The 27,850-nt window shown below is 32.8% G+C and overlaps 6 protein-coding genes, 1 long non-coding RNA gene and 1 pseudogene across 8 annotated transcripts; 3 read left to right on the forward strand and 5 right to left on the reverse strand.

Annotated features, from left to right (window-relative positions):
• Window positions 1-395: 395 nt before the first annotated feature.
• On the forward strand, window positions 396-6,071 carry LOC111198809. The gene is made up of 3 exons (XR_002652938.2): window positions 396-3,585; window positions 3,660-3,733; window positions 3,797-6,071. It is a non-coding gene; the product is annotated as an uncharacterized LOC111198809 (long non-coding RNA).
• On the reverse strand, window positions 5,249-8,557 carry LOC106349614 (annotated as a pseudogene).
• Window positions 8,558-8,927: 370 nt separating this feature from the next.
• Window positions 8,928-10,616, forward strand: LOC106351050 (protein GRIM REAPER). Its single transcript, XM_013790867.3, has one exon. It carries the CDS (start codon window positions 9,901-9,903, stop codon window positions 10,402-10,404), a length of 504 nt encoding a protein of 167 aa, XP_013646321.1. The 5' UTR covers window positions 8,928-9,900; the 3' UTR covers window positions 10,405-10,616.
• A 1,773-nt stretch (window positions 10,617-12,389) lies between these two features.
• Window positions 12,390-14,657, reverse strand: LOC106345915 (proton pump-interactor 4-like). Its single transcript, XM_013785132.3, has 5 exons — window positions 14,480-14,657; window positions 14,021-14,323; window positions 13,777-13,950; window positions 13,584-13,682; window positions 12,390-13,322 (listed from the first exon to the last, which is right to left on the reverse strand). Exons 1-5 carry the CDS (start codon window positions 14,531-14,533, stop codon window positions 12,696-12,698), a joined length of 1,257 nt encoding a protein of 418 aa, XP_013640586.2. The 5' UTR covers window positions 14,534-14,657; the 3' UTR covers window positions 12,390-12,695.
• A 1,175-nt stretch (window positions 14,658-15,832) lies between these two features.
• LOC106351049 (beta-glucuronosyltransferase GlcAT14B-like) lies at window positions 15,833-18,009 on the forward strand. Of its 2 annotated transcripts, none has more exons than XM_022720495.2 (5): window positions 15,833-15,992; window positions 16,097-16,753; window positions 16,831-16,906; window positions 17,001-17,116; window positions 17,286-18,009. In XM_022720495.2, exons 2-5 carry the CDS (start codon window positions 16,192-16,194, stop codon window positions 17,786-17,788), a joined length of 1,257 nt encoding a protein of 418 aa, XP_022576216.1. In that variant the 5' UTR covers window positions 15,833-15,992; window positions 16,097-16,191; the 3' UTR covers window positions 17,789-18,009. The 2 variants fall into 2 exon arrangements, with proteins under 2 accessions (XP_022576216.1, XP_022576215.1); XM_022720494.2 differs by having other exon boundaries at window positions 15,835-15,992; window positions 16,201-16,753.
• A 412-nt stretch (window positions 18,010-18,421) lies between these two features.
• Window positions 18,422-20,698, reverse strand: LOC106351048 (lectin-like protein At1g53080). Its single transcript, XM_013790865.3, has one exon. The coding sequence runs from the start codon at window positions 19,385-19,387 to the stop codon at window positions 18,542-18,544; it is 846 nt and encodes a 281-aa protein (XP_013646319.1). The 5' UTR covers window positions 19,388-20,698; the 3' UTR covers window positions 18,422-18,541.
• A 993-nt stretch (window positions 20,699-21,691) lies between these two features.
• LOC106345914 (lectin-like protein At1g53070) lies at window positions 21,692-22,705 on the reverse strand. Its single transcript, XM_013785131.3, has one exon. The coding sequence runs from the start codon at window positions 22,662-22,664 to the stop codon at window positions 21,834-21,836; it is 831 nt and encodes a 276-aa protein (XP_013640585.1). The 5' UTR covers window positions 22,665-22,705; the 3' UTR covers window positions 21,692-21,833.
• A 3,099-nt stretch (window positions 22,706-25,804) lies between these two features.
• LOC106345912 (lectin-like protein At1g53070) lies at window positions 25,805-26,999 on the reverse strand. The gene has a single exon (XM_013785130.3). It carries the CDS (start codon window positions 26,793-26,795, stop codon window positions 25,971-25,973), a length of 825 nt encoding a protein of 274 aa, XP_013640584.1. The 5' UTR covers window positions 26,796-26,999; the 3' UTR covers window positions 25,805-25,970.
• Window positions 27,000-27,850: the final 851 nt, after the last annotated feature.

The following is a 27,850-nucleotide window of genomic DNA, read 5'->3' on the forward strand; positions in this document are numbered from 1 at the left end:
ATACTCTCATTCCATTTCAAAAAGTTAAATTTTCTAGAAAATTTTTTTGTTTCAAAAAGATGTATTTTTATATTTCTAATGTAATTTTTGTCAATTAATAATGAAAAATTGTGAAAGAACATTAATTGCATTTCTTAAAGTCTTATTGGTTTAGAAATATGAAAAATATAAAACTACAAAAAACTATGCATTAATAACTATTTACTCCCTTCGTTCCTTAATGATAGACTTTTAAAAAAAAATTGTTTCAGAAAGATGTTTTTTCTGTTTTCTATGAAAAAATTGTAAACTTCAATAAAATTATTGACTTTATTAAATTACTATTGGTTAAAAGTTATTGAAAATTAAAAATTACAGAAAACGATACATTTATTATGGTAGTTTAATGTATTTTCTTAATATGTGTTAGAATATTATTCTGAAACTGAGGGAGTATGTTTTTTTTTTTGGAAATTGATACTTTTTAAATCAAGGTAAATGAAAGTAGTTCACTTGAAAGAGAAAAAAAAAGAAGAAGAAAGTAACTCACTTGAAATCTTTATGAGTAACATGTTGACATTTAGGTTTTGGACTATCTTAAAGAATAATAATTAATATTCCAAAATGTGACCTCCTAAAATAAGATTTTGTTAAATTCACGAACGGAATAATATATGATATCCCTTTTCTTTTCTCGATCTCAGTCGTATCGTATATAAGAGAGACTCCATGCATGGAATATATTAATTTGTTGGCATTCAAGAAAACTTTAAAAATGGTTCGATCCTTTTATTCAGATTCTGCATTACTGCCTTCGTTCCTCCGCGTCGCTCCTTTTACGTTAGCAAACAAAACGGACGTAACTATCCGTAAGGACCGTAACCCACACTCCAAAACACATAAGATGCCTTTGTTTTAATATAATATTATATTGTGACACGTATCAAGATCTGTTTGGATTTAACAAGAAAACATATATATATATATATATTTAATTGTCAAATTCGTTACAAGAAAATAATTATCAAACATAGAGCATCTTTCTATATATATTTTTATTTTTGAGACATAGCATCTATGTTTAGGGTTTAGATATGGTTTGCTGATGTCGTGCTACAAAACAAAAATGGTATTATGAAATATAAATAAACCAAGCTGTGTTGGTTCAAGTGGTAAACGAGTTCCACTCGAACTTCTGTCTATATGTTTTAATTGGAATAACGCGTATCCGAATGTAAGATTTCATAGAATTAGTCTTAAGTAGATCTCCACAATTAATCAATTATATGCTCATTGATTATATTCCTGAGGTATGAAAAAACTTAGACTAATTAATTTTCAAAGAGAGGTAAAGTCTACATATAGATTTTCTCTGGATATTTAAATATGCTGATGTATTCATATCCGCATGATCACATGATAAAATGTAGCAGAATAATTTCAGACCTAAGTTATTTTATAATCTAAAACTTGCTTATCTCTGAACCACCGTCGTGTGGTTAAATATATAATATAATTTAGAATCTCTAGTATTGGCCTTATTTGTAATGAATTAAACCGAAACCTCACATATTCGATCTGATTTATTCTAATAAACATGGAAGACATTTTTTAATTATCTAGGTAATCCAATAAACAAAATTATACTCTATTATTCCTAAGATCATTGTTACCATGCAAAATGTTGGTGGTTTAATGGTGTTGTAAATGTTGTTTTTTTTTGTTCAAAATTTCTTTAAATATAAATGGTCAGATTATGAGCTTACAAACTTTCAGTGGTTGACATAATACAATACTAATCTTCAACAATACTAGAGCATCTTTTTCTGTATGCTTGTGAAAAAAAAGTTTTGTAGATTACTAGTACCAACAATTTTTGATTCGATTCGTGTTGTTGAGTGCAAAAAGGAAAGCGATGTGTTATACTATTACTTTCGATCACACGAGGAACAAGATTTGTCTCTTCGTTTATAGGAATTTCAACTAAAACCAATTCTTTCTTCAAAGATTCCCTGTTTCATCTATATGCGATCCAGCTAGCTCACAGTTTTGCTATCAATTTCCCCTTCTCATTTCTTACGTCATAAACACTTGTTTAAAACTTTTAAAACCAAAAAAGAAATAAGCACTTGATTCTTGTATTTTTTTTTTGTTTATTACCAATTAGTTCCTGTAATGTTTATCTACTATCAGTTGGTTCCTTAATTTTTATCAGTTACATCTGCAGCCTTATAGTTTTGTTTTTACAGATATCCACAATAAAATTATAAATTACATGTAAAGCCATATATTGTATTTTATATCACTGAAGCTTCTTATTAGTTTTCATATATCCCACAAGAAGAATATTACTGTTACATAAAAAATTAGCTTAAAAGGAAAGAGTTTGAAATTTATTAGTTGAGTTAATGGGGCTCACTGAACCTACTATCAAACTCTTAGGCCTATATTTTCATAGAACCGTCCGATTGGCAATGACTTGAGAACGAAGTTAGATCATGCACACTCTAACCGCGAATCGTGGAGAAAGCATGCCCGTTCGATTCGTCATATTCCCGTTACGGTTTAAAGATTTGATGCGATCGATTACATTGTTTGCCAATTCTGTGATTCGTTCCTGTAATGTTTATCTACTTCATTGTTTTTGTACATAGTGGTTTACATTTGGTTTGTATATATTGGGGTTTATCACATATTTAACTATTTAGTATTATTTTCACTTACTAGTGATCAATTATATTTGTATTTTTTTGTTCTACATTATAGCCTTTTCTTTCAATTTGTTGTGTTTATTGGTGCTTATTTAATATTCAATTACAATTTTTTATGTATTAGAGATCATTAATCTCAACTTTCAATTGATTTTATGTAGAATTCAATTTTTGTACAATTTGTTTGTTACACTTATACTGTATATAGGCCCAAATGGGCTTTTAAAAAGCAAGCAGCTGTAAGAACTAGGGTTTCTAAGCTTCCAAATTGTCGTAGATTCCAAATTTTCTAGATTCGGAACTTTCTACATGTTCTGAGTAAGCTTTTCTTCCATTCTCTATATTCAAAGATTTGTTACGTTTTAGTCATTGTATCTTCTAAGATTCGAAAGATTAGTCAATCTCTATATGCAATTTTAAGATTCGTTGATTTATATTTTGGGAATTAACTCGTTAGCTTTTCCTGATGACTGTTTTATTGATTAACCTAGCTTATCGCGATGGTTAAAGTGGAAAAAACATCCTGATAGCTTGAAAGAGTTCAGATCAATCGTTTTGGCAAATCATCTTGAAGTTCTCCTTGTAAGAGATGGATTAGCTGATCTTTCTGGAGCAGCAATGGTGGTTTCGGATACTAAGAATGTGTTTGGAATTAATCACCTGCGGGAGCATATGTTCTTTAAAGAATATAAAAAATTTCCAGGATATAATTAAGTACCTTGCAAAACTTTTTTTTATACATATTGTTTCAAGAGATCTAACTGCTTTTATTTTCTATGTAGTTTGCGGAATTCCTCAATGAGAACGGTGGGGATAATAATGCGTATACAGAAATGGAATATTCCATGTTCGCTATGACTATTTCCCACAAAAAGTTTAGAAAAGCTCTGCAAATGTAAGTATTTCCTATCTGTCCATCGTTATTACCTATTCTGTCAAATTTTGATTGGTTTTATTATTGTTTTGCAGGTTTTCTCAATTTTTTCACTGTCCTCTTTTCAACATGGCTTCCCTTGAAGCCGAGTTAACTGCTATTGAAAATGGTAAGTCTTATCTTTTAAGAATTTATCTATTAAATGTCTGACAATGATATATTTTTGATATAGAATTTGAATTGAAAAGGCTAAATGAGCTTATTCGCCTTGAGCATCTAAAAGGTCATACGGCTTTTGAGTCTCATCTTTTTAACCGTTTTGGACATGGTATGTTCTTTTTTTTTTTTTGGTAGGATGGACATGGTATGTTCTTAACCTTTGCTCTCTCCCTCTCTTTTTTTTTCCTCATTTTTAATTTGTTTTTTTTTCATTTTTAGGCAATAGAAACCCTTTCAAAAACTATTCGACTGAGGAACTCTGTGGTCTACTTTTTGAGTTATTCCATAAAAAAATTTTGGAGGACAAATGCACCTTGTCATTTGTGGTAAAGGTGAACTGTTTTATTTATTTTTTGCCTTGTTTTCAGTCTTGATTTTGTTGACTTAAGCTTGAAGTTAACTTAGGCTACAAGCTATCCAAATGAGTTTAGGAAAAGTTACTTATATGTTTCCTAATGAGTTAAGGAAATTAGAATCAATATATAAAGAGATACTATGATGTAGTATAACTTATGAGTTGAGAACTTTAGTTTTTTGAGGTTAATTTTCTAAAGCTTTGAGTGAGTAATAAAGAGATTTGAGTTTGTGTTTGTTGAGTTACGATTACAAGTTTGATTTCAATAATTGGTATCGGAGCTTCAAATTGAAATCAAACTCGCGTGAGAGACTAACAACATGGGAGACTTGACGGTGACCACTACTAAACCGAAGGAGAGTAGTTCTTCGGCGGTTAAGTGTCCGATGCTTACCTCACTGATCAGTCTAATGGTGTTTGTAATTTCTTTAGTTTGGTGTTTGTGTATATTAATAAGGTCTCATTACTTTTTTTGAAATGGATATATTTTAGAGTGTCTATTGTTGAAAATTATTGTAGTAGTTTCCTTGAATGTTGAATGTCTATCTTTTGTATTGTAAACACTTCAGTGATTATTCTAAACACTGTGGTCGTAGTTATATTGAATCTTTAGTGTTTATGTTGGGAAGTGCTATGCTCCTAACCCTCGTCGATAATTGTAAACATGTGAAACGAAAACCTTCATAATTATGCATTTTATGCTAATTACGTATTGTCCAAGTGGAATCACGCAGAAATAGTTAGTAATATAGCAAAAAAAACTGGAAATTGTTCTTCTCCTGATTCATTCTCATCTTGGGGTTTGATATGTTCTGTTTCTTCTCTGTTGGAAACTAATGTTGACTACCTGAAAACATAAAAGCAAAATCTATATACTAAACAAAGAAGAATACACAATAAAACCTCTCTAATACCAAACACCAAAACTAAGAGAGTGATTGATATCGATCAATCAGAAGACACTTGCACTTCCAGAGTTATCGCAGGGCGTTCGATCTTCAGCTTCTTTCTCTTTCCCCAGCTGTAAGGAAGCCAAAAAAAAAACACACACAAGTTAATTCAACAGAATGGAAAAAGCTTGGAACACAAGGTAGGGCTTTTGTTTACATCTTACCCCAGCTGCAAGGAAGTGTCAGAAAGGTGCTCCTCGTTGTCATTCTTCTCAGGCTCTACTTGTGGTCCTGATGAACCTCTCCCCACCATCGACTCTATCTGAGGATTAAATTAGCTTTGAATAAGTAAAGAGATATTGTTAGTTAGTTGTAAACGTTTAAACGAAATCTCTTACCTGTTTGCGCAAAAGTCGGTTCTCTTCCAATGTTCTTTTCTCCTGGTAAAGCATAATAAGCAAATGAAACACAGCTCATGATGATGATGATGATGATGATTCAGTGTTAGCCTTGTTCTCTCACCTGTAACTGAGATGTTTCTAGCTGGTTGAGCAAGATTGTCTGAAAAAAACTGTGCAAGTCAGAGATGATTCTTTCAATCTTTTTGAATTAAAAAAACAGTCTGTCTTTACCTTTTGATCTTTGACACGAAGCAAGCTATCATTCAACTGGCTTTCAAGAGAAATAAGATCCGAGAAACTCATACCCTCAAGCTCCTTACCCTTCACTCTCCTGCTCTCATGAACAAACATCTCAAGAACACAAGCTTTAACGCAAGTTTAGGTTCAAGGGAGAGCAGGGGCGGTCCTGGAAAAAGTGGGGCTCTAAACAAATGAAAAAATGGGGGCCCTTCTAACATAACTGAAATTTTAAAATTCGTGAGCAAGAATTTTTTTTTTAAGCAAAACAGAAAAAAAAAACTAATTCTCAAACAAAAAGCTAAGAAAACTGTAAATGTGGGAAGAGAAAAGATTTATTTTATGTAAGTCCCACTAAATTCTGTTGTTCGATTTTATTATTAATACATATAAATATTTTTTTAATGTTTCAAAAAAAACAAAATATTTTTTTTTTTAAAATAGGGGCCTTTTAATAATGGGGGCCCCAGGCCCATGTTTCAAATGGCTCTCCTCAGGGACGCCCCTGAGGGAGAGAGACATACTCGACTGCAAGCTGTAATCTCTTAAGTTCACTCGCCATAGATTCTTCTCTCTGTCTGTGATCAGCAGCAATGTACCCATATCTACAGAGTATTTGCTCAATACTTGAACACAAAACCTTCCGTTAATTACTCTCTTTAAGAACATGAATCGACTCCACTACTAATCTCGAGTCCTTAAAACACACAAAACCCTAAGATTTATAATCTGCTCTGTTTTCTTCGGACGCAAGAAACAACGAAAGTTGATATTTTTCCCAAATCTCAAAACAAAAAAGAATCATTTTTGAGATTTACCTGCGGCTAGAGAAATTGTAAACGTCGCCGGTGCTGGAGAAGATGATAAGAGCGACGTCAGCGTCGCCTTCTTCATCAGCACTTTGCGTCTGTTGGTGAAACTGACTTGAAGACGGTTTGCATTCTCGATCTTCTTCATCTCAATCTTTCCTCTCACCATCTTCTTCTTCCTCTTCTCTCTACAATCAATCGAAAACAGGGGGAAACAGAGAGAGATGGATGTAGTAAGCTTTGTATATATAACCACTTGACACTTGTTATGTAACCGTCTGATTTAATATTCTTTTATGGGCCCTTATCGGGCCTAGTATAAAGCTGTTGGGCCTACATTCCTTGAGTGTTTGGTATGTTCTCCTCCTAATGGTAATCTTTATGTTGTTTTAACTATTTGTGATTTAGTATCTGACGGATTCTAGAGACTGATCGCTAATATCCATTCATGAAAAGGTAGATTTATATTCTGGTATTGAGTATTTTGGTACTTGTATGCATCATAAGGTCTCTCATTTTGTAAAACTTGTGAAATGATAAGTTACAATCAGGGACGTCCTGAATATAAACCAATTAAGCATGTGCTTCAGGGCCAATGACAATATATATATTCGTTCCACCGATAACAGAAATGTCATTTAGCTCTACCGGTAATAACTTCTGATATTGCACTTAATTAAAGAACATGCTTCAAACTTCTTTAGATGCATATTTCAGTGTTTCGTGATTTTTAAAAATAAATGGGCCAAAAGAGTGTTTACTTTCTAGAACAATAATTATCAGGTCCGACCCTGGTTACAATTCTAGATTTCTAAATTGTACATGTTTGTTTAACCAAATCCGAACTAGCCCAAGTAACAAGATAACAACCAATTTAACTAACCCATAAGCCTAAGTTTAGATCACATACTAAGAGTTAAATTGAACAGTGATTGAAAACATTTTTCTTACTAGTGTATATCCCTTGGTCTCCTAGTCGTACACAGTCGAAATAAGAGCTTGGAAATCTATTGAATCACAATGTGTACTTGTTAGAATGTGCAATAGATCATTCTTACTTAGCTATGATTGATTCAAATTCAAAAAACTAGAAGTCCAGTTGTAGTCATGAGGAACAGTTTCTCTGATATTCTCTTAATGTCCAGTATTATTTTTCAGTTAATCGGAACCGTAGTTTGCTATAATAGATGGTAGATTTAGTATACTTTAGTTTAGGTACCAGATCATCCAGTTTTCTTTTTGTTGCTACGGCAAAATAGCACATTGAGTTACTATTACAGAGAAATATAAGAGTAACATATATGTTATTGTTTCTAAGAAACGGCGTATGTGATTGCTAAACTCTTGAGTCATGTTGTGACTTGTGAGTTCATGTTGTACATCACGCCTATTGTAGAAAGATTTTCTTTTAACGTTTTTTTTGTGGAACACATTCTAGATAGATTCAATTGTAAATCTTTAGCGACAAAAATCTTACTTGTTGTCTGAATAGACAACTTAAATTTCTTATGCATATAAACAAAAATGTTTTCTGTATTTGTTTTATAGCTTTGTGTAAGATTATAAGATTTGTTTCTTGCATTTTAATTGGTCACCGTATCGTTTTTTTAACACAGCCATCGTATCTTCTATCGTTTGTTCTTGGCTGATATATCATCTTTAACGTTTGCTTCTTGAATCTTAGGAAATAAGTTGTGGGGCCGATCGTAGAGTTTTTTACCCCTTAACTCAATAGTAATCAAACGTGGAGTTGCTCATTCATCTCTGGCTTCTAATCCACTAATAAGATGAATATATTACCGTAGTGTAAAATATTTTTTCACATAAGCTGCGTTAATAGAGTTTTTTTGTCAGAATGCGTATTATATTTTTTTTCCCACGCGCGTATAGGCTTTATAGCTTTTGCATGTCATGTGCGCGGCACATAGTTAGGAATAAAACCAATCAATGACCAGAATACATAAGTAATGAACAATCATGATCATAGATTCATAGTCAACGGCTTATGGAGCCTATTATGGACCGAGAAAAGTAATCAACTTAGACGGTGGTGATACGACTATCACGGACGTTGACAGTGACACGTAGAGAGCTCCCACATTGCAGTCGCCAGCTTCGGTTGCGCAGTAAGCGTAACTCGTATGTGACTCTTACCGTATTTAGTGCCAAATAAGAAGGATCTTAGTTGTTCCACCGTCATAACACACACGTGCTACGTTTGAATTAAAACATATATAGGCTCAAGAGACAACTTATGCACATGCAGTTGAAGAGAACTTGTGCTGTTTTTTTATCAGTCATGCATGTGTGTTGTCCATTCATGATTTTTAAATTAATATTAATTCGTTTGACTTCCTTTATTTAATCGTTTTCCCTTATAGGGAGTCACGTATCTAGTTAATAATCGAGATCGAATTTACATATATTAACGTGTATTATAGACTTATAGTGCACAATAGAACAAAAACTGCCTTTTAACTTTTGATCAAAAACTGAATCTTGTGTGACATTTATAGAAGAAATATACATGACGAGTATACGAGGGTTATACATAAATCGTTTGTATTAGAAGCAACGACGCAAATAAGGAATATGATTTCTTATTTGTCTTGACAATAAAACTTTTCTGAATCAATCAACACAGAGATAAAAAGAAAATGAATAGTGGCAAAAAGTACAATAGTTAGTAAAATAATGAACATGATTGATAAAACAAAATTAATGTTGAAGATTTTAACCAAAAAAAAAAAATTAATGTTGAAGATTAGCAGATGTCAAAAAAAGGGTTAAAGATTAGCTTAACTGACTATAGATACCAGCTGTTGCATACAACAATGAAAAATATATAGAAACAAAATTAATATTATACTACGATTTAATTTTAGATTTGAAAAAAAAATAGATTTGAGCAATTACGAGTTTTGTTTGAAACCTCTTAATAACCCCCAAAAATTGAAGATCTAACATATAAATCATTTTTTTTTTGCTAATACATGTAAATCAAAATTAATGTTCAAACGTTTCCATTTCGACCTTAGCCATGTTTGATACAATGATATTATTATGGCTCATTTTCAAAAAAAAATATTATTATGGCTCTTCCAGAAACTAATTATACCGTTTAAAAAGAAAACTTTTTTCACCAATGAGATCCAAACGTGTATGACTTCATCTAGACAACGATCACTTGTGGCAGCCTAGATTTGAGGAATAATTAATTCATTTTAAGCAATGGCCTATAAGTTTTTCAAATTCTTTTAAATATATAAAAATCAGAATTTAAAATAATGTTTGTTGCTGCCTTAAAATACCCCTTCATTTGCAAGAGCATAGATCTTCTCTTAAGTCCCACTCATCCTTTCATTGCTTCTTCTCTGCTCCAAAGCCAAAATCTCTTTGGTTAATCTCTTACTTAAAACACAAAAATGGTCATTAAGATTCCCAATACTATCATTAAAACCACCTCACTTCTCTCTTTAATCCTATACTTCCTAATAACAACAACATCTAATCCTCATTCCGTTTTGGGTGATGAGGTTGCCGACGAAGAAGATCCCGAGTTTTACATTCTTGATGAAGCTCCCACAATACTCTCAAACGTGACAGTTTCATCCAAAACTAGACTACTAGTTTCTAAGTACAAGAAGATCAAGAAAGGAATGAGATGTCACGTGGAGAGTTACAACATTTGCAATGGAGTCAAAGCCAACAATGGCACGAGCCTATTGCATTGCTGCAAGATGCATTGTCGAAATATTCTTGGAGACATGAATAACTGTGGTCGATGCGGTAAGAAGTGTGGTTTTGGGCAGCGTTGCTGCGGTGGTGTTTGCACGTACGTTAACTTTAACCCTAACCATTGTGGGAAGTGCACGAGGAAGTGCAAGTCAGGGGTTGAGTGTGAGTATGGATATTGCGGGTATGCTTAACTTTATAAAATATTGAAAAGTGAGTGTTATAATTTATATTGTATTTTTGAGCTGTTATATTGTTTTCTTTTGTGGAAGAGACCGTTATAGCATACTGTAAGGATTTTATAAATATACAAAGTCTTCATGCATACGCATGTAATGATTTTGTGGGTGAGTATACATATGTAACACAAACATAATTATTAAATAAAAATTTAAAAAATATAAAATGTTATACTTAATCCTTGATAACTTGTTACAGCTTCTTTCTAGAGATATCTGATGATTTCAACTGAAAACTTTCCTTACTTCGTTTCATTGATCTCTCCAATCTGTGATTCAAACACAATTAACACAATATTCTAAAACTAAATCACTAACTAACCTCATTTTCAACATCTTACCTTAAGTCTCTCTTTCGCGCTAAAGAGGCAACATCACATGTCCTTACTGTGGTTCCGTTCTTGGTAACTAGACTGTATAAAGAGGAAGCTAAATGTTTGCGAGGAATTCGTTGTAACAGAAAGGAGAAGGAACAGATGTAACAAAGACACAACTATGTAATGTGGTTCACCAAATTGACTATGTCCAAATGCAAAAAGCGTTTATTAATTAGAGATAGTATTCAGCTTACATTAATATTACAAGAATACAAGATAATAGAAGGCATCCCCAATCTTAAAATCCTAGTGTGCGTAGACTCGTGAACATAATCCCAACAATATCACATCTATAACAATTTGATGCAACACATTTGATGCGACCCAGTTGATATGATGTACTTGATGAAGCATCCATCGCCTAAATGCAACATATAGAATGAAGACATATCAGCAGAATTGGTGCTTACCATTCATTCATACCTAGGAGGTTCCTATTCAAGAGCAAGCGAAGGTATCTTACTACAAGTTACAGAAACATTCCCAACCTATGAAAGATTCATTCATAAGGCCAGATTACTGCAGAGCAAGATATTGGTTAACAGGTTACAAGTGAACCAGAAAGGTTTAACCTTGTCCAGAGCTGAAGCAAAGAACTAAAAAAGTTCAGGAACTATCAGAACCTGAGCTCCTTTTTCTTCCTTGGGTACCATTAAATTTAAATAGCCAGAGAAACGATGTTAAAGAAAAGATTTTCGTTATGGAGCTGAAGAATGTTGCTAGACAGAATCAATGTCGTCATAAAAACAGGCTTGGAACCCGAATTCCCAGTGATGCTACAAATGAAAAACCAACACAAACATACTTAGGCTGTAACAAAGAACAAACCTCAACAACACATGAATTTATTATATCTCAAAGCTGCAACTAGGGGATGATTAATTGTGCTGTAAAACTGTTTTTAGGTTTACTTTTTTACTTAAAACGATAAAACGTATTAGTTTTTAAAAATACATTCCAAAGATAACAAATTCTGTAGCTGGAAAAGATGCATTGTCTAAAACAATATTTTTTAAATGCTAGAAAAAAATATTAATGTAGCAATATCTTTTTAATTTTTCATTTTAATTTTATAGTTACAGCAAATACAACTACATCAACCAACCTAGATCCTCCTACACTGCTCAGCTTAAGATAAAAGACAGATCCCACTCAAAACATAGCTTTAACTTAACATTTTCAGAGGGAAAAATTTCTACAGAGATGAAAACTGACCAAAGGGTAAGCTCCCTTAGCAACTACTGTAACATCAGCAATTTTTTCCCATTAGTAAAAGTGATTCTTTTAAAGGTAGAGTGAGAAAATCTGTATGAAGAACTTCTCTTCTTGAAGCTGCACGTCTTTGCCTACAATCCCACAAGAATTGAGAGAATGAGAATGAACACTCTTCAAGAAACATAGGGACTTTCTAGATAGACAAAGGCCGAATGACAGCCATGGCTTCTCTCCTCTGTAAACCTATGTTGATGAGAGAAGCCTCTAAGTCCAATAGAAGGTTTCTCAACATCTAATACATATCGAAAAACTCTCATTGATTAGAAGGTTCACACAACGCAAACAAAAGAAGCCAATCCAAAAGTTATATTTATGTAAAAGATTCCATGATGACTCTTCCATGTATATACAATATTAAACTAATCACCACTAAGAGAGTGTCTTGGTTCCTAATGTCAACAAACAGATCAAAACATATAAACTATGAAGTGTCTATGTTTAGAATCATGAATTTCAACATGGTCAAGACATTTCTATCCATGGAGAGACCTCATAACTCTCTATGGATGCAAATTTCTTGACCTTGAAATTTTATGACACCAAACACAACACTAATCTAACTTAAATCTCCTTTTACATTTCTTCTTCTTCCTCTCATCGAACGTAAAAGAAGACAATGAAGAGAGCTAGAGGGAGCGCAAGTGCAGCAGAGGAAACACTCCAAACCCATAACCTGTAAGCTCTCCTACGCTTCAAGATGGCTTTGGGAACATTCTCGTTTCCTTTCTTGTGATGATGTCTGTACCTAAGACTTCTCTGGTTCCAACTCACTGATCTCCCATTCAGTGGTTTCTCCTTCTCCGGCTCTGATGGTTCCGTGACTGTCTCTGGTGTTCTCTCTAGATCCTTCTTCTTCTTAGCTCTCTTCTCGAGCTCCTTGAGTTTCTTCTCAGCTTCCTTCTTAGCTCTTCTGGCAGCTTTAGCAGCAGCTTTCTCATGTAGCTTCCTCTTCCTCTCCATCGCTAGTTTAGCTTTTTCTAACTGCTCTTCTCGTCTCTTCTCCTTCAAAGCTTCTTCATCACTCTCCTCCTCCTCCTCAGTACTAAACCTCTTGAGTTCTACTGCTGTTTCATCTCTATTCTCAGTATCTACATCACATTCTGAGCTCCTAATCTGCTCATTGCGCCTAACCTTTCGCTCCTCAAGAGAAGGCAAGATTCTTTTCTTGTAATCATCCCTAAAAGCTTTGTCATTGTTCCAACGAGACATAAATTTATCAACCTATTCAAAAGACAAAGACAAAGTAAGAACACAAACTCAAACCTCAGAGACATACACACACATACACCCATTCAATGTTCAAAAAATGGCTAGGCTCTATTAGGCGTTTTATAAGGAATTATTGATTAGACAGGTGCCTAATTAATATTTTTTTTTGAAAAGTCATATTGTTTAGGTCCTATTTGCTGACTAGTCAGAAGCCTAGGTGCCGCCTAAACCGATTTTTAGAACATTGACCCAATAGACTTGACAAAAACAAACCTCGGAGTAAGCAAGCTCTTCAAGATCTCTAAAGTTTCCACAAGCAGCTAACTCTATAGCCTTCTTCATGACAGCACGGCTCTGGAAAAAGGCGGCATTCTACAGAAACACAACACACTAGATTTTAGAAGAAAAAAAAAAACAAGATCTTTAAGACACACCAACAAGCCTTTGACATGAAAGAAACACAAACCCCTTTGTCTCGTTGTACCCTCAATAATTTAATCCTTTCAAAGGCTCTGTCTCTTTGATCAAGCACACAACCCATTTGAGCATCCAACAACTCCATCTCCATCTCAACCTCACTTAACCTCTCACTCATTACATTGTATCCATCAACTGATGACATCAGAGACAATTTCTCAGCCTACACCAAAATAACACACTTAAGACCATAAAAAATCAACAAAAAGGCTCTCAAAGGAGAAAGCTTTTACCCTTTTAGCTTTCAATCTGTTTGCAATGTGAATCCTCTCACTGTTACAATTATAAATCTCATTATCAGCTTCATCGATCTTAGCCTTAATCTCAGGGTCATCGTAAGCAAACTGCTTCACAAAGTAGAAACAGAAACGATCCTCTCTCCACCCATCCTCCTCCTCCTCCTCCTCCTCCTCACCGGAGAACACAGCGTAGTCCTCTTCCTCCTCCGTGGTCTCTCTCGACGACAGATCTCCGATTACAAGCCGTCGCGCATCTAAGCCGCCGTTGCAGAGTGAAACCGGAGAACCCATTTGTTCCTGTGCCACGAAACCGCCAAAAAGACAATAAAGATCAGACCTTTATGACAAAAACTGATTCAGCTCAGGACACGACAAGTGTTCGAAAGGGTTTTAAACTGAAGAGGAAAAAGATGTAAAGGTTTAAGCTTTAAGGAAGAAGAGAACAGAACATACGAGAAGATGTTTCGGAAGTACAGAGAGAGAGGGCAGACTTTTTGTTGATCCCATAAGAGAAGAAAAAACTGAGTTGAAGATTAAAAGGCTCTCGATGTTTGCGTTCACATTTTCGATTTTTTATGTTTCTTGTTTCTTTCTTGATATCCAAACAAAAAAGATTACGTTTTTTTTTTCTTTCTCCTAAAGGCTGCTCCATTTTAATAATCTTTTAGGAAAAATATTTTTATTAATAATAAATAATTGTTTTAGAACCAATTTTTTAATTAATGATTTCTTGTTTTTTTGCGCTAGCATTTCAATTCATTTTCTTGTTTCTACTAGAAATAAATCGAAAAAACGTTTTTCCTCCTAAATGCTGCTATTTTAATATCGTTGGGAAATTTATTTAACTAATTGTTTTTCTTTAATTATTTAATATCTGTGGAAAATTATTTATTTATTTTTTTCTCCTAAAGGCTGCTATTTTCATATATTTAAGAATATAATTAATTAATTGTATTTTGAACATATTTTTTATCAAAGTTTTCTTTTTTTTTTGCTTTTGCATTTCAATTTATATTTCTTGTTTCTACTAGAAATATATTAAAATACGCCTTTTCTCCTAAAGGCTGTTATTTAAATATTTTCATAGAAAAATATTTTAGTATTGTTTTTAGAATATATATTAACTCTCATTGACCAGCTCATAGGTTTTTCGGGGTCAACCGTCAATTCTATGTTTAGTCTCAGTTGATCAAAACTAATCTGTCTTAAGAAATTTTTAATATAAAGAAGAAGAAGAATATTAAATGTTTATTATTAATTTCAGGTATAAACGTGGTCCATACGTACCTTCATTACCACTGGCTTGTTTCTCTAATCCAGTTAATGCAACTCAACCAGAAAAAAAAAACAAATCATTTTCCTACTCGCAATTTAATGTTGTTTGTTTAAATTCATTTATCAAATAAGTTAACCGTACAATCAAATCGGTTATGAGAATTGAATGATATATTTATAACTCAAACACATAATTAATAAAAATTTCCTAAAATGTTATAAAAGGTGAGTAAATAGAAAATTTTCTTAATTATAGCAAATTAATTTTAGAAAGGGAATAATAATTGCGAGTGTGGTTGAAGTGTTGTTATCACATTTCCTTGTGCGTTTGTTACACTTGCATAACCCCAAATCAATTTTCTGTATTAAAAAAAAAAAATTCTAAAGACTTATTCTTCTATACTCCCATCCCATATAGACACTAACTCTGTACCATCCATTGATTGCGTTACACGTTAGATATAAACTTTACGGATTTACATTTTCCTTTTCAGGGAATTTTTTTTTTAGGAAGAGTTTCGTTTCATAGTTGATTCTCTCTTCATCATCTCTATATAACTTTTAGTCGACACAAGAGAGTTCTTTTAACTGTCTATGTTTTTCTATGTTTTTTTCCAAACGTATCAAACCTCTGCTCTTTCTCTCTTTTATAGAAGTTGCACCAATACAGAGAAAAGGAACAAGAAAACAGGTTTCAATCTCTCTTCCTTCAATCTCTGTTTAGTTCCTCGGCTTTAGAGGACAAAAACATTATATTTCGATTTCTAATAATGAAATCTTTATTTGTTTGACTAGTGATTATAATGCTAGTGGCCTAAACCAAGATTGCTGAGTTGATGTATATGCAGAAAAAGATTTGCTAAAGAGGTTCTTGATTCAAGCATTTTTCTATGTGTCAGACTATGTCTCATGGTTACAAATCCTCATCAATGGGGTATGCATACATGGATAAGAAATGGGTATTCTCATTTGTGATCACATCTCTTGTGTGCGTTGTCCTCATCGTAACCTCCTTCAACATGGGTCTAATGACTTCATTTCGACCACCATTCAATGAAACTATTCCACATTTCGCAACAAATGATCCCAAAGTTGAGGAGGACAAGCTCCCACGTTTAGCTTACCTTGTCTCCGGGTCTAAAGGAGATCTTGCAAGTCTTTGGAGAACTCTTAGAGCATTGTACCATCCAAGAAACCAATACATTGTTCACTTGGATCTTGAATCATCCCTTGACGAGAGACTAGAGCTGGCTTCTCGCATTAGTAATGATTCTATGTATTCTAAGAATGGGAATGTTTATATGATAACCAAAGCTAATCTTGTGACCTATACTGGACCAACAATGGTAGCGAATACACTTCATGCTTGTGCCATTCTTCTTAAGAGAAGTCCGGATTGGGATTGGTTTATTAATCTCAGTGCTTCAGATTATCCATTAGTGACACAAGATGGTAAACACTTCCATCTTTCTTTCCTTTTTGTTCTTGATCTTGTTAAGTTTCACTAAATAATCTTTTATGTTTTGAAGATCTTTTGTATACATTTTCAACTTTGGACCGCAACCTCAACTTTATCGACCACACAAGTGACTTAGGTTGGAAAAAGTGAGCTCTCTCGCGCTCTCTCTCAGTTTCTCAAAAAAGAAAAAAATAGTTATCGTTATCTGAAACTAATGTTTCTTGGTGTCTCATGGTGAAGTGAAAAACGGGCAATGCCATTAATGGTTGATCCTGGACTCTACATGCTAAACAAAGCAGACAATCTTTGGGTCAGACCTGGTCGAAGTTTACCAACTGCGTTTAAGTTACATACCGGTCTGTACTTTTTTTCTAACCCAAAAGTTAAAAACATATTACTTGTTTCATAAGCAATAACTCTGTTCTTGTTGCAGTGAAGTGAAACTTATTACTTGTTGTATAAGCAATAATTAAGTCTGTTCTTTTTGCAATGAAGTTTGAAACTTCTTGTTGGTTTTTATCTCAGGATCAGCTTGGATGGCTCTCTCTCGCTCCTTCGTGGAGTATATCATTTGGGGTTGGGACAACTTACCAAGAACTTTACTCATGTATTACACAAACTTTGTTTCTTCTCCTGAAGGTTACTTCCACACAGTCATATGTAACGCCCCTGAGTTCTCCAAAACCGTGGTGAACCATGATCTTCACTACATCGCGTGGGACAGACCTCCAAGACAGCATCCTCGTACGTTGTCCTTAGGAGACATGGAGCCAATGATTGCCAGCGGTGCTCCATTTGCTAGAAAGTTCAGTAGAGATGACAGTGCTTTGAATAAGATCGATAAGGAACTGCTTATGCGGACCAACAAAGGTGGTTTCACTCCTGGTGGGTGGTGTGGTGGGAAACAGGAGTGCACAGTTGTGAAAGATGTGGCTAAGATCAGACCTGGTTTAGGGGCAGAGAGGCTCAAGGGGCTTGTAGATAGGTTAGTTGCAGAAGCAAAATCAGGACAAAACCAGTGTGAATAGAGTCAAGATATCAAGCTTGGGGAGAATCTTGCAGTTGAAGGCAATATATATACAACACAGATTGATTGTATTATTTCATATAGATTAAAGGTTACTTGTATGTCAAGTGACCTAGTGGTTTCATTAGGGCGTACTAATGAGTATACTATACAAATAATAAAGATCATATATATACTTTTATACATAGTTCTATAATAGCAACAATGTTTCCACTTTTCGTACTCTCTAGTCTCTCCTCCTCCCAAACTTGTGTATAGAATTTTTAATGAGAAAAATACCTTCAAAAATTAATAAAACATTTTTATCCCAAGATAGCAAAATAGCATTCATTAAAATAATAAATATACTTATATTTATAGCTATATGATTAATTATATTTGGATTAAGACTTAGTGAGCACAGACTTTAGGTTTAATATTTAAGAATGTGAGTTAGGGTTTAGTGTTTACAATAGTTTAGTCTTTTAAACGTTGGTGAATGTTCTTTGAAAAAAAAAATTATCTTGTAATATTGTTGTGATAAAACTTTTTAGTTATATCTCTGACATTTTCCAATTTTTAATATCTTATACTAAATATAACGTTGTACTAGAAAATATAAAAACATATTTTGGTAAAGTTAAAAAATTAATTTTGGTAAAAAAAATTAATTAATTTGGAAAAAAAAATCAGGGTGAATAGAATATAATCATTAAACTGGTAACCAAAGATTACATTAAAAGAAAAAGAAATAAAGCAAACCAAATAAACCGAATCAAATGTTTTTGGCGGTGTTCTCGAAACTCCAACTCCAAATGTCGTGACGCTCGATGCCACGGCCCATCGAACCAGCAAAACCGGTGTACATTGTCTCAAGAACAACCTCAGAAAGATCAACATGTGTTTCAATCATTGGCATCTTCGGTTTCTTCAAATGCGCAGGAGCGAGCGTAACACTAACCTTACTATTCTTATACTCGATCCAAGCCTTGTACTTCTCTCCACTACTTAGCTTCACTTCCTTAAACAACCACTGTTTCTTTCCTCCAGTTCTTGTCTGAATCCAGTAACCAGCTTTCTCAGAAACCATCGAGTTAACCGAGTTAACGTTAACACCAACATGATTATCATTAATATCGCCAAAACGTTTATCTTGAAAAACATCAAACTCAACGGCAAAAAGATGGTTATTGGGATTGCCATTGGTTGTCTTGTTAACTAGACCGAGGAAGCCACGGGTTGAGTCTTGGTCGTAGTTTACGGTTGGGACCACGATGAAGGCGAGGCCATGACCAGGGTTAGGGTTTGACTTGCGAGGAGTGATGGAGAAAGTGAATGATGTTTTGAAAGAGTAAACAGAAGAAGAAGTGTTGTTGGAGGGTTTAAATGGGATGGGGTCTGTGTAGAGTCCTTGGCCATGTGAGAATGGAATATTGTCACGGGTCATGGAGAGAGCACCTGACCGGCTCATGCCATCGGTTGCTGGTCCTAGCTCAGCGTAACCGATGAAGATTAGGTTTGTTCCCTCGAAATGGTTGAAGTTGAATTTGATGGCGGAAATGGTTTCAGTGCTGAACAAAGATATGAATAGAGCAATGAAACATATGTTTTGGATCTGCATTATGTGAACTTTTTTCTGATGTGTTTGTTTTGTTATTTGGACGTGGTGATGCTATACTATATTAGAGTGACAAGAGCCAGCAACTTTGACTTTTCAAACATTAAATTGTCAAATTACAAGATGCCAACTGGACGCCAGAAAAGACTCACTATTTTCTAATGTTTTTCCTCTAAACTATTATTTTCTTTATTCAAAGATGGATCCTTATTTGAATAACAATTTTGCTTATATTGTTTGCTATTATTCAGGTATCTTGTCAATATTATTAATGTATTTACTTAGAACTTACCAGTAGTTTCTTTCTACTCTTATAGGTGGAAAACACTCGCACACTAAACGCAATGAAAATCTCCATGTAACTTGTTTCTTGTCGTTTAAGACTTGGAAACAATGTTGACAAAAAAAAAAAAAGACTTGAAAACAATACTAGAACTTCTATGTATCACTTGTCGTTGATTTGATACTAAAATATTACAATTTAAAGAACATTGGAACGTTAACATGTTCAGTCGCAAGACCTAATCATCTCGAATAATTGTTTACAAAATCCCCTAGGGTCACTCATTGTGAGAACAAGGCAATGGCATGTAAGATTATAATTTGGGTGTTGCTCAAAAAAAAAAAAGATTATAATTTGGGTCATGAACAGAAAAAGTTTGGGGTACAGGAAATACATAGCTGGATCATTCTATAATGCTTATGAATCTTCATTATAACCTTTCAACCAATCAAAATTTGGTTTAAACATATAAATAGTTGACAAAAAATGTTTAAAACTAATTTAATTGAATACATGCATGGACCGAATAATTTTGCACACGAATACTCGAGTCAACGGTCCCATATCGTTTTTATAGACAATTTAGTTTAGAAGATTAATTGAGTATGTTATTGATTGACAAAAATATAATAACTTATTTGAATTATTGATAATTTGATAGGTTCTTTATTCTTATAAGGTTCCTTCTTTTAGGCTATACCGATTAAGGCTAAACTTTCATTTGATTCTTTATCCGTTTCAAACAAAAAAAAAAGATATCCCTAACTTTACAAAACAAAACAAATATTAATATGCAACGTAAAAAGCGAAGCAAATTACAATAACTAATATTTTGAGGAACAAATATCTAATCTGATCCGTTATATGCATATATACATATATTTAAATAATTATATATATAAATTATAAAATTACCATATCTTATGAGAGTTTTACAATATTTTATTTATGAAAATGATTACTTTAATTATTAGAATTTTTAAAAGGTAAATAACTTTTATTTTTGAAAAAACATATTATGGTTTATATTATTTTGGAGTTATTATTTAATTTTTATTTTTGTTTTATTTGTACGGATCAAATCAGATATCCAATAAAATATAAATGTTTCAGGGACACTAAATATCAAGATGATGCAGATCGAATTGGATTTGGTAACTGATTATTCAAAAAAAATACATCGGATCACAAATACCTATAAAAATTCAGATATTTGATTAGTGTCTAACCACAACTAGGCATGGACGTAAGCCAGGTACTTGTTCTTTACCCTATCCGCTACTTGACTTACCTTGCACAAATATTAAAATTTTTGGCTTGTACTTGATCCGATCAAGTACTTCAAGCACTAACCTAATTTATTTCAAATACTTGCAAGTTACTTAGTAATACTTGATACTTATTTATTTAAGTTTAAAATTTTAAAATTAAATGTACCAAAACTAACAAGTACAATTAAACGTGGAATAAATACTTTTATTGTTTATATATTTGTTACTCTATTTAATTTGTTCAAAGTAATTTAGTTTAATGTGTGTATATGCCTAATTTGAAATAAGTATGTATTGTATCAAATACCTAAAGAACTAATATTCTTTTTGATTTTTATTACTCCATAATATTAGTAGTAAAATAAGTATTTTAATGCGTGAATTGTGATACATATTTTTAGAACTAATAACAAGTAACAGACTGAATATTAAAAAAAAAAAAGCCGTGATATTTTACTTGTATTTGTAAATAGTAAGATTTGCGGACTTATTACTTGACTTGACAACATCAAATACTCACTCGATTTTTCAAACCATATTAAGTAGCAAATATAAACCGAATAACAAGCATTGATGTCCAGCCCTATCCATACTTGTACTATCCATGTGGATTGTATAGTACTTAGTACATGATCCCCTTAACATTAGTACAACAAGAAATTAAATTTTGATTATTCTTTTGGTATTTTTAAATTTTTGGTAATTGGTATTATGCTATTAGCCTTTGGTAGAGTGTTGTATTCTTTCTTGAAATCTGAAAACCGATAACTTAGCATTTATTCCGCTTCAACTATTAGCGGGAGCCACACTTACAACTTACAAGCTATCAAATCAAAAGCAAACCAAACGAAAACCGATTTAAAGCGATCTCAAATCAAATAACCCCGGTTTTCTTCTAATTCTGGAAAGTCCAGTCCCAGACCTCGTGTGTCTCGACACCACGGCCCATTGAACCGGCAAAACCGGCATACATTTTCTCGAGAAGAACATTGGAGAGATCGTATTTCGCTTCAATCAAAGGCCGGTTCGGTTTCTTCAAATGCGCGAGACCAATCGTAACCGAGATCACTTTTAAATTGTTGTTGTACTCGATCCAAGCCGTGTATTTATCTCCACTGCTCAGCTTCAAATCCTTGAACAACCAACCGCTTCTAGTCATAACCCAATAACCGGATTTAACCGAAGTCACAGAGTCGACCGAATTAATGTCGATTCCGACATGGTTATCGTTGATGTCGTGAAGATACTTGTCCTGAAAAACATCAAACTCAACCGCAAAGAGATGGTTATTTGGATTACCGTTACTGGTTCGGTTCACGAGACTGAGGTAGCCTAAACCGGAAGCGGCGTCGTCTTGGTTACGTGGGACAACGAGGAAGGCGAAACCGTGACCAGGGGTAGGGTTTGTGTTGTGAGGAGTGATGGAGAAAGTGAAAGAGGTCTTGAAAGGGTAAACAGAAGAAGCGTTGTTGGGAGGCTTGAAGGTGATTGGGTTGATGTAAATGGCTCGACCATGAGAGAAAGGAATTCTGAATTGGGTCAAACCGAGAGCACCCGACCGGCTCATCCGACCGGCGTCGGGACCATACTCTGCGTCTCCATGGAACGAGAAGAGATCAGAGCCATTTATACCGAAGTTGTTGAATTGGAATCTGTAAGCAGAAGTGGCTTGAGAGATGGAGATAGCTATGAAGAGATTGACGAAGCAGAGTGTTTGCATGGTCATCTTTGCTCTCTTTTAGAGAAGTGAAGTCAAGATGATGAACTTTATAAAGATGGAAGTTGTTGTAATAATGTGATGGTGACAAGTTCGATAAAACTTTTTACGCCCTTTGGATTTTAAAATTAATATTTAGGATTACATATTAATATATAGATATTTTAATTTATAAGCTTGTGTTACTTTTATTTGTTTCTTAATAAAGTTATACTACTCATATTTTTAGATTTTATTAGAGTTAAAACAAAATGTATTAATAATTCAATTTTTAATATAATTAGAAAATTTAAAAAATTAATTATGTGTATGCAGAGAGAGTATTGTTCAACAAGAAAAGTAATGGTAATGGTGAAAAACAAAGGACAATGAAACTGAATTATGAATTAAATTATAATGGCATTAGATGACAAAAGTTGTTTTCGAAGTTCCCAAGACATGTCTTCTTTTCATGCTGGAAATAGAACTTTATAACTGGTGGAGAGAATAAAAAAACACAATAGAATTAAATTCTGGAAATCTTCTAATTTGTTGTCATATCCTCTGCTCCTTTTGATCAACCAAAATATAATAAAACTCAAAATAGAATTAAATTCTAGTTTAACTACTTTACATTTTTACTTTAACTACTTTACTTTTTACTCTAAAATAAAGTAAGGAGTAAATACAGAGAAATACTGAAAAGCATACAATTGTTTTATTTAAAAATAATTTCACTTTTTTACTTTATTTTAAAATTAAAAAATGGATATGATTAAGAAATTAAAAAATGGATATGGTTAATAAACTTTATTCCAAAATAGAATTTATAGTATAAAATGGAGTTGAGTCAAAAAATTTAAGAATATTTTATTGTATTACTCTATTTTTTTATTTACATTTGATTAGCTTGAAAATAAAATTAAAATTAAAATTTCTCTAATTTTATTCTATTTACAGTAAAGTAGAATAATAAATAAATATAAATATAATAATATATATGTTATTTCTTTTGAATAATTAAATTATTACTTCATTTGAAATTAGAAAATGGAGTAATGTATTTTTGATTAATAACGATGGAGAAAGGTTAGAAGAATGTATTTTTGATTAATAACGATGAAAAAAAAATTAATGGAGAGAACTGAAGATGTCCTTGCATGGCTAATAAATAGTTTTATATAGACTTTGCTTTATAATTTTCCACATGACTACACAAATTGTTAATCTAAATTGGTATGTACCGAATTTAGGTACGAATTAAATTTGATACTGAATTATTTAGAAGATGTTTACTGAGAAATCAAATGTTTGATTATAAGAGAAAATACTAGAAATTTGTATACAGTTTAAGTATTCTGCAAGAAGAATTCCTTATCTTATACCGACTTATGTTTTATTATGAACTCCTATCTTCGATATATGTTTTCTTTTGTTATAGCCGGGTTTTTTTTTCTTTTTAAAGTTGTATAAACCGATTCTAAATTAACTGGGTGAAATTTAATGTATTTAATGGGGCTTGTTTGAGAAAACCGATTCTTATTGGTTTTTCTTTTAAGTTATACCGATGTGTGTTTGTATTATAAGAGCATCTCCCATGGTGTTACCACCATTAGAATCCTTAGCATTATTAAACTTTTTTTTTTAATTTTTCTTTGTTTGAATAGTTAAAGATTCTAATCAAAATTGTATATCCAATGTTATTCTCCAATTTGGAGTTCTTGGGAATTAAAAATATTAAATTTTAAAACATGTGAAATTAAATTTTTATTTATTACATGTTAAATATAAAGATACAATAAAATATTAAAATAAAATATTAAAATTTAAAAATTTTGGTGAATGTTAAATAGATTTAACTCCATTAATTTTTTTTATTTATTACATGATTAAATATAAAGGTACATGATTAAATATAAAGATAAAATTTTAAATTTTAAAACATGTGCAATTAAAATTTCTAGCGACCCAATGGCACAATGCCACGTCTCTAAGGACTAAATCCTTAATTAAAAACCAATTCTTAGCTAACTTAAGTTTTATAATATTATTATATTCATATTAACCTAGGATTTTGTGGTAAGGACTTGTGATAAACCTCCATTGCGGCTGCTCTAATACACTTAACATCAGTACAACAAGAAACTAAATTTTCGAATTTTTTTTGGTATTTAAAACCATAATTATCGCACGATCCTAGTTTTTCAACTAAATGAATGATTTAATTAAATAAAAAATAAATAAAAACTGTGTTACCGATCCTTAGTTAGGATGTTTGGTGATCGATCCTTAAGCGCACGTGTCAGCTTGTTGTTTTTGTTTTTTTTCTATACAAAAGCTTGTTGTTTTTTTCTCATTTAATCTTTTTTTATCTCATTTAATCTTTTTTAACTCATTTAATATATTTTTTTCCTCTTCTATAGATATCCCTACAAATATCGTCAATATTATGGGTGTTTGAACTAGAATTCGTGATAAACAAATGCATCAACAACTGAAAGTTGATTTGGTTGAACATATATGACGTCAATTTGGACGTGATGAAGACAACAAATGAGTTCAGATGTTTTTTCAAATTATTCTTGATTATTGTACTAATCTTTATTTTTATGTTTTTTAACATCTATGTTTTAAATGTTATTTTTTAATATGTTTTATTTAATAAATAACTTTTATCCTTAAATTTTTTTAAACCATTAATTAAGAAACTCCCATTGGACCACTCAAAATGGGAGTTTCTTAACTAAAGTTCTTAAGTCCACTTAAATACATTTATATAATTAAATTATCATTAAGAAACCCAAGTGGGTTTCATGGGATAATCATGCTCTAAGTCTTTGGTGTGTTTCAAAAACAAAAATGTCTTTGGTATTAGAGTATTAAGGTAGAGTGTTGTATTTTTTGTTTTTGAAGTCTGAAAACTTGATAACTTGAGCATTTATTCACTTCAACTAGTAGCGGGAGCCACACTAACAGAAACATAAACAAATCAAACGATAAGCGATTTGAACCGAGTAAATCCGGTTTATTATTAATAGACTCGTTTTTTTTTAAATTATTAATAGACTCGTATTGGGTTCGTACTTCGTTCTTTTAGGTTCTACCGAAGTGGGTTGTATAAATACAAAAAGAAATACAAATTTTGATTTTGGTATTTCAAGTCTTTGGTATTAGGTAGAATGTTGTATTCATTTTTGAAATTTAGAAACCGACATCTTGAGCATTTATTCACTTCAATTATTAGCGGGAGCCACTAACCGAAGCTATCAAAACAAAACAAAAACAAACCAAGCAAAACCGATTTAAACCGATCTCAAATCGAATAAATCCGGGTTATTAATTCTGGAAAGTCCAGTCCCAGATCTCATGACGCTCGACACCACGGCCCATTGAACCAGCAAAACCGGCGTACATGTTCTCGAGCAGCACATTAGAGAGATCGTATTTCGCTTCAATCAAAGGCCGGTTCGGTTTCTTCAAATGCGCGAGCCCGATCGTAACCGAGATCACTTTTAAATTGTTGTTATACTCGATCCAAGCCGCGTACTTATCTCCACTGCTCAGCTTCAAATCCTTGAACAACCAACCGTTTCTTGTCATGACCCAATAACCGGATTTAACCGAAGTCACAGAGTCGACCGAATTAATGTCGATTCCGACATGGTTATCGTTGATGTCTTTAAAAGACTTGTCCTGAAACACATCGAACTCAACAGCAAAGAGGTGGTTACTTGGATTACCGTTACTGGTTCGGTTCACGAGACTTAGGAAGCCTAAACCGGAACCGGCATGTTGGTTACTTGGGACGACGAGGAAGGCGAGACCGTGACCAGGAGTAGGGTTTGTTTTGTGTGGAGTGATGGAGAAAGTGAAAGAGGTCTTGAAAGGGTAAACAGAAGAAGCGTTGTTGGGAGTCTTGAAGGTGATTGGGTTGATAAGAATGGCTCGACCATGAGAGAAAGGAGTTTTGTCTTTGGTCAATGAGAGAGAACCGGACCGGGTCGTGCCGTCGGTGTCGTGACCATACTCTGCGTCTCCATGAAATGAGAAGAGATCGGTGCCGTTACCGAAGTGGTTGAATTTGAGTCTGTAAGCAGAAGCGGGTGAAGAGGTGAAGATAGATATGAAGAGAGTGATGAAGCAGAGTGTTTGCATGGTCATCTTTGTTCTCCTTTTTCTTTTTGGGAAGTGAAGATGGTGATCTTTATAAAGATGGAAGTTTGTAATAATGCGACTATGTGAGGGTGAAACGATCGAGATAACTTTTTTATTTTTCAAAAAGAAAAGTATGGTAATGGTGAAAAAGAAAGGACAATGAAATTGAAATATAATGGCATTAGGTGACAAAAGACGATTTCGAAGTTCACAAGACAATGTCTTCTTTTTATGCTGCACATATAACTTTATGAGTGGTAGAAAGAAGAAAGAAACAGATTAGTTTACAGTGGATTGGTACGGTCCTCCACCCCACCTCCATGTAATTATTCAAACATTTAATTATGAAGATATACATGAAAATCTTCTACTTTGTTATCTGTCATATGGATATTCTTTTCTCGTTTTGGTTAACTTAAAAAGGCAACACGTTTTATTAATGCGCCTGTCACGCTTATATTTTACCTCCAGTTATGGTTAGAATATCTACAATATCTTACTTTATTTTTATTTTAAAATAATAAAATTAAATTGTTTTTGCTCTAATTTGTCTTCATTTTTACTTTAATGTAGAAAATAAGTATAATTACTTTAGTTTTAAAAATATATATTTAAACTATTTTTATATTATATAGTTTGAAATAGAATATGATTTGAAAAAGATTTAATTTCAAAAAACTTGAAAATCTTAAAAGTCGGATCTAGACTAAATTTAACGGGTTATTATAATATCACTGTTGTTGTTCACCCAATCTCTTAATAATCAGAAAAATAAAAAAATGGAAAGGAAAAAAGAAGAAGAACAAGTATTTTCCGGCGAAAAGTATATTTTTGTTATTTAAAAAGTGGTTAACTTATATATTTGTTTAAAATTTGTTTATTTTAAATTACATTATTACATGATGAGATATTATAAGAAAAAAATATTTACATGATGGTCACTAGTATAGCTTCACCTTAAAGTTTTTTATAACTTAAAAAACTTTTCAAAAAATAGATTCATCAAAGTTTCTCAGAAAATAGATTCATGTCAAAGTATTTCAGCCGGGACTCTTTAAAAT

The sequence above is a fragment of the Brassica napus genome, chromosome A6 (genome assembly GCF_020379485.1).
Source record: "Brassica napus cultivar Da-Ae chromosome A6, Da-Ae, whole genome shotgun sequence".
In the NCBI taxonomy this organism is placed as follows: Eukaryota; Viridiplantae; Streptophyta; class Magnoliopsida; order Brassicales; family Brassicaceae; genus Brassica; species Brassica napus.

Coding starts and splice junctions, on each gene's coding strand:
- LOC106351050 (XM_013790867.3), top strand. CDS start 9,901: ATGGTCATTAAGATTCCCAATACTATCATTAAAACCACCTCACTTCTC.
- LOC106345915 (XM_013785132.3), bottom strand. CDS start 14,533: ATGGGATCAACAAAAAGTCTGCCCTCTCTCTCTGTACTTCCGAAACAT. Junction 13,683..13,776: donor GGGTACAACGAGACAAAGGG/GTTTGTGTTTCT, acceptor GTGTTTCTGTAG/AATGCCGCCTTTTTCCAGAG. Junction 13,323..13,583: donor AAGAGCTTGCTTACTCCGAG/GTTTGTTTTTGT, acceptor TCTTTTGAATAG/GTTGATAAATTTATGTCTCG.
- LOC106351049 (XM_022720494.2), top strand. CDS start 15,906: ATGTTTTTTTCCAAACGTATCAAACCTCTGCTCTTTCTCTCTTTTATA. Junction 16,907..17,000: donor AGTGACTTAGGTTGGAAAAA/GTGAGCTCTCTC, acceptor CTCATGGTGAAG/TGAAAAACGGGCAATGCCAT. Junction 17,117..17,285: donor TGCGTTTAAGTTACATACCG/GTCTGTACTTTT, acceptor TTTTTATCTCAG/GATCAGCTTGGATGGCTCTC.
- LOC106351048 (XM_013790865.3), bottom strand. CDS start 19,387: ATGCAGATCCAAAACATATGTTTCATTGCTCTATTCATATCTTTGTTC.
- LOC106345914 (XM_013785131.3), bottom strand. CDS start 22,664: ATGACCATGCAAACACTCTGCTTCGTCAATCTCTTCATAGCTATCTCC.
- LOC106345912 (XM_013785130.3), bottom strand. CDS start 26,795: ATGACCATGCAAACACTCTGCTTCATCACTCTCTTCATATCTATCTTC.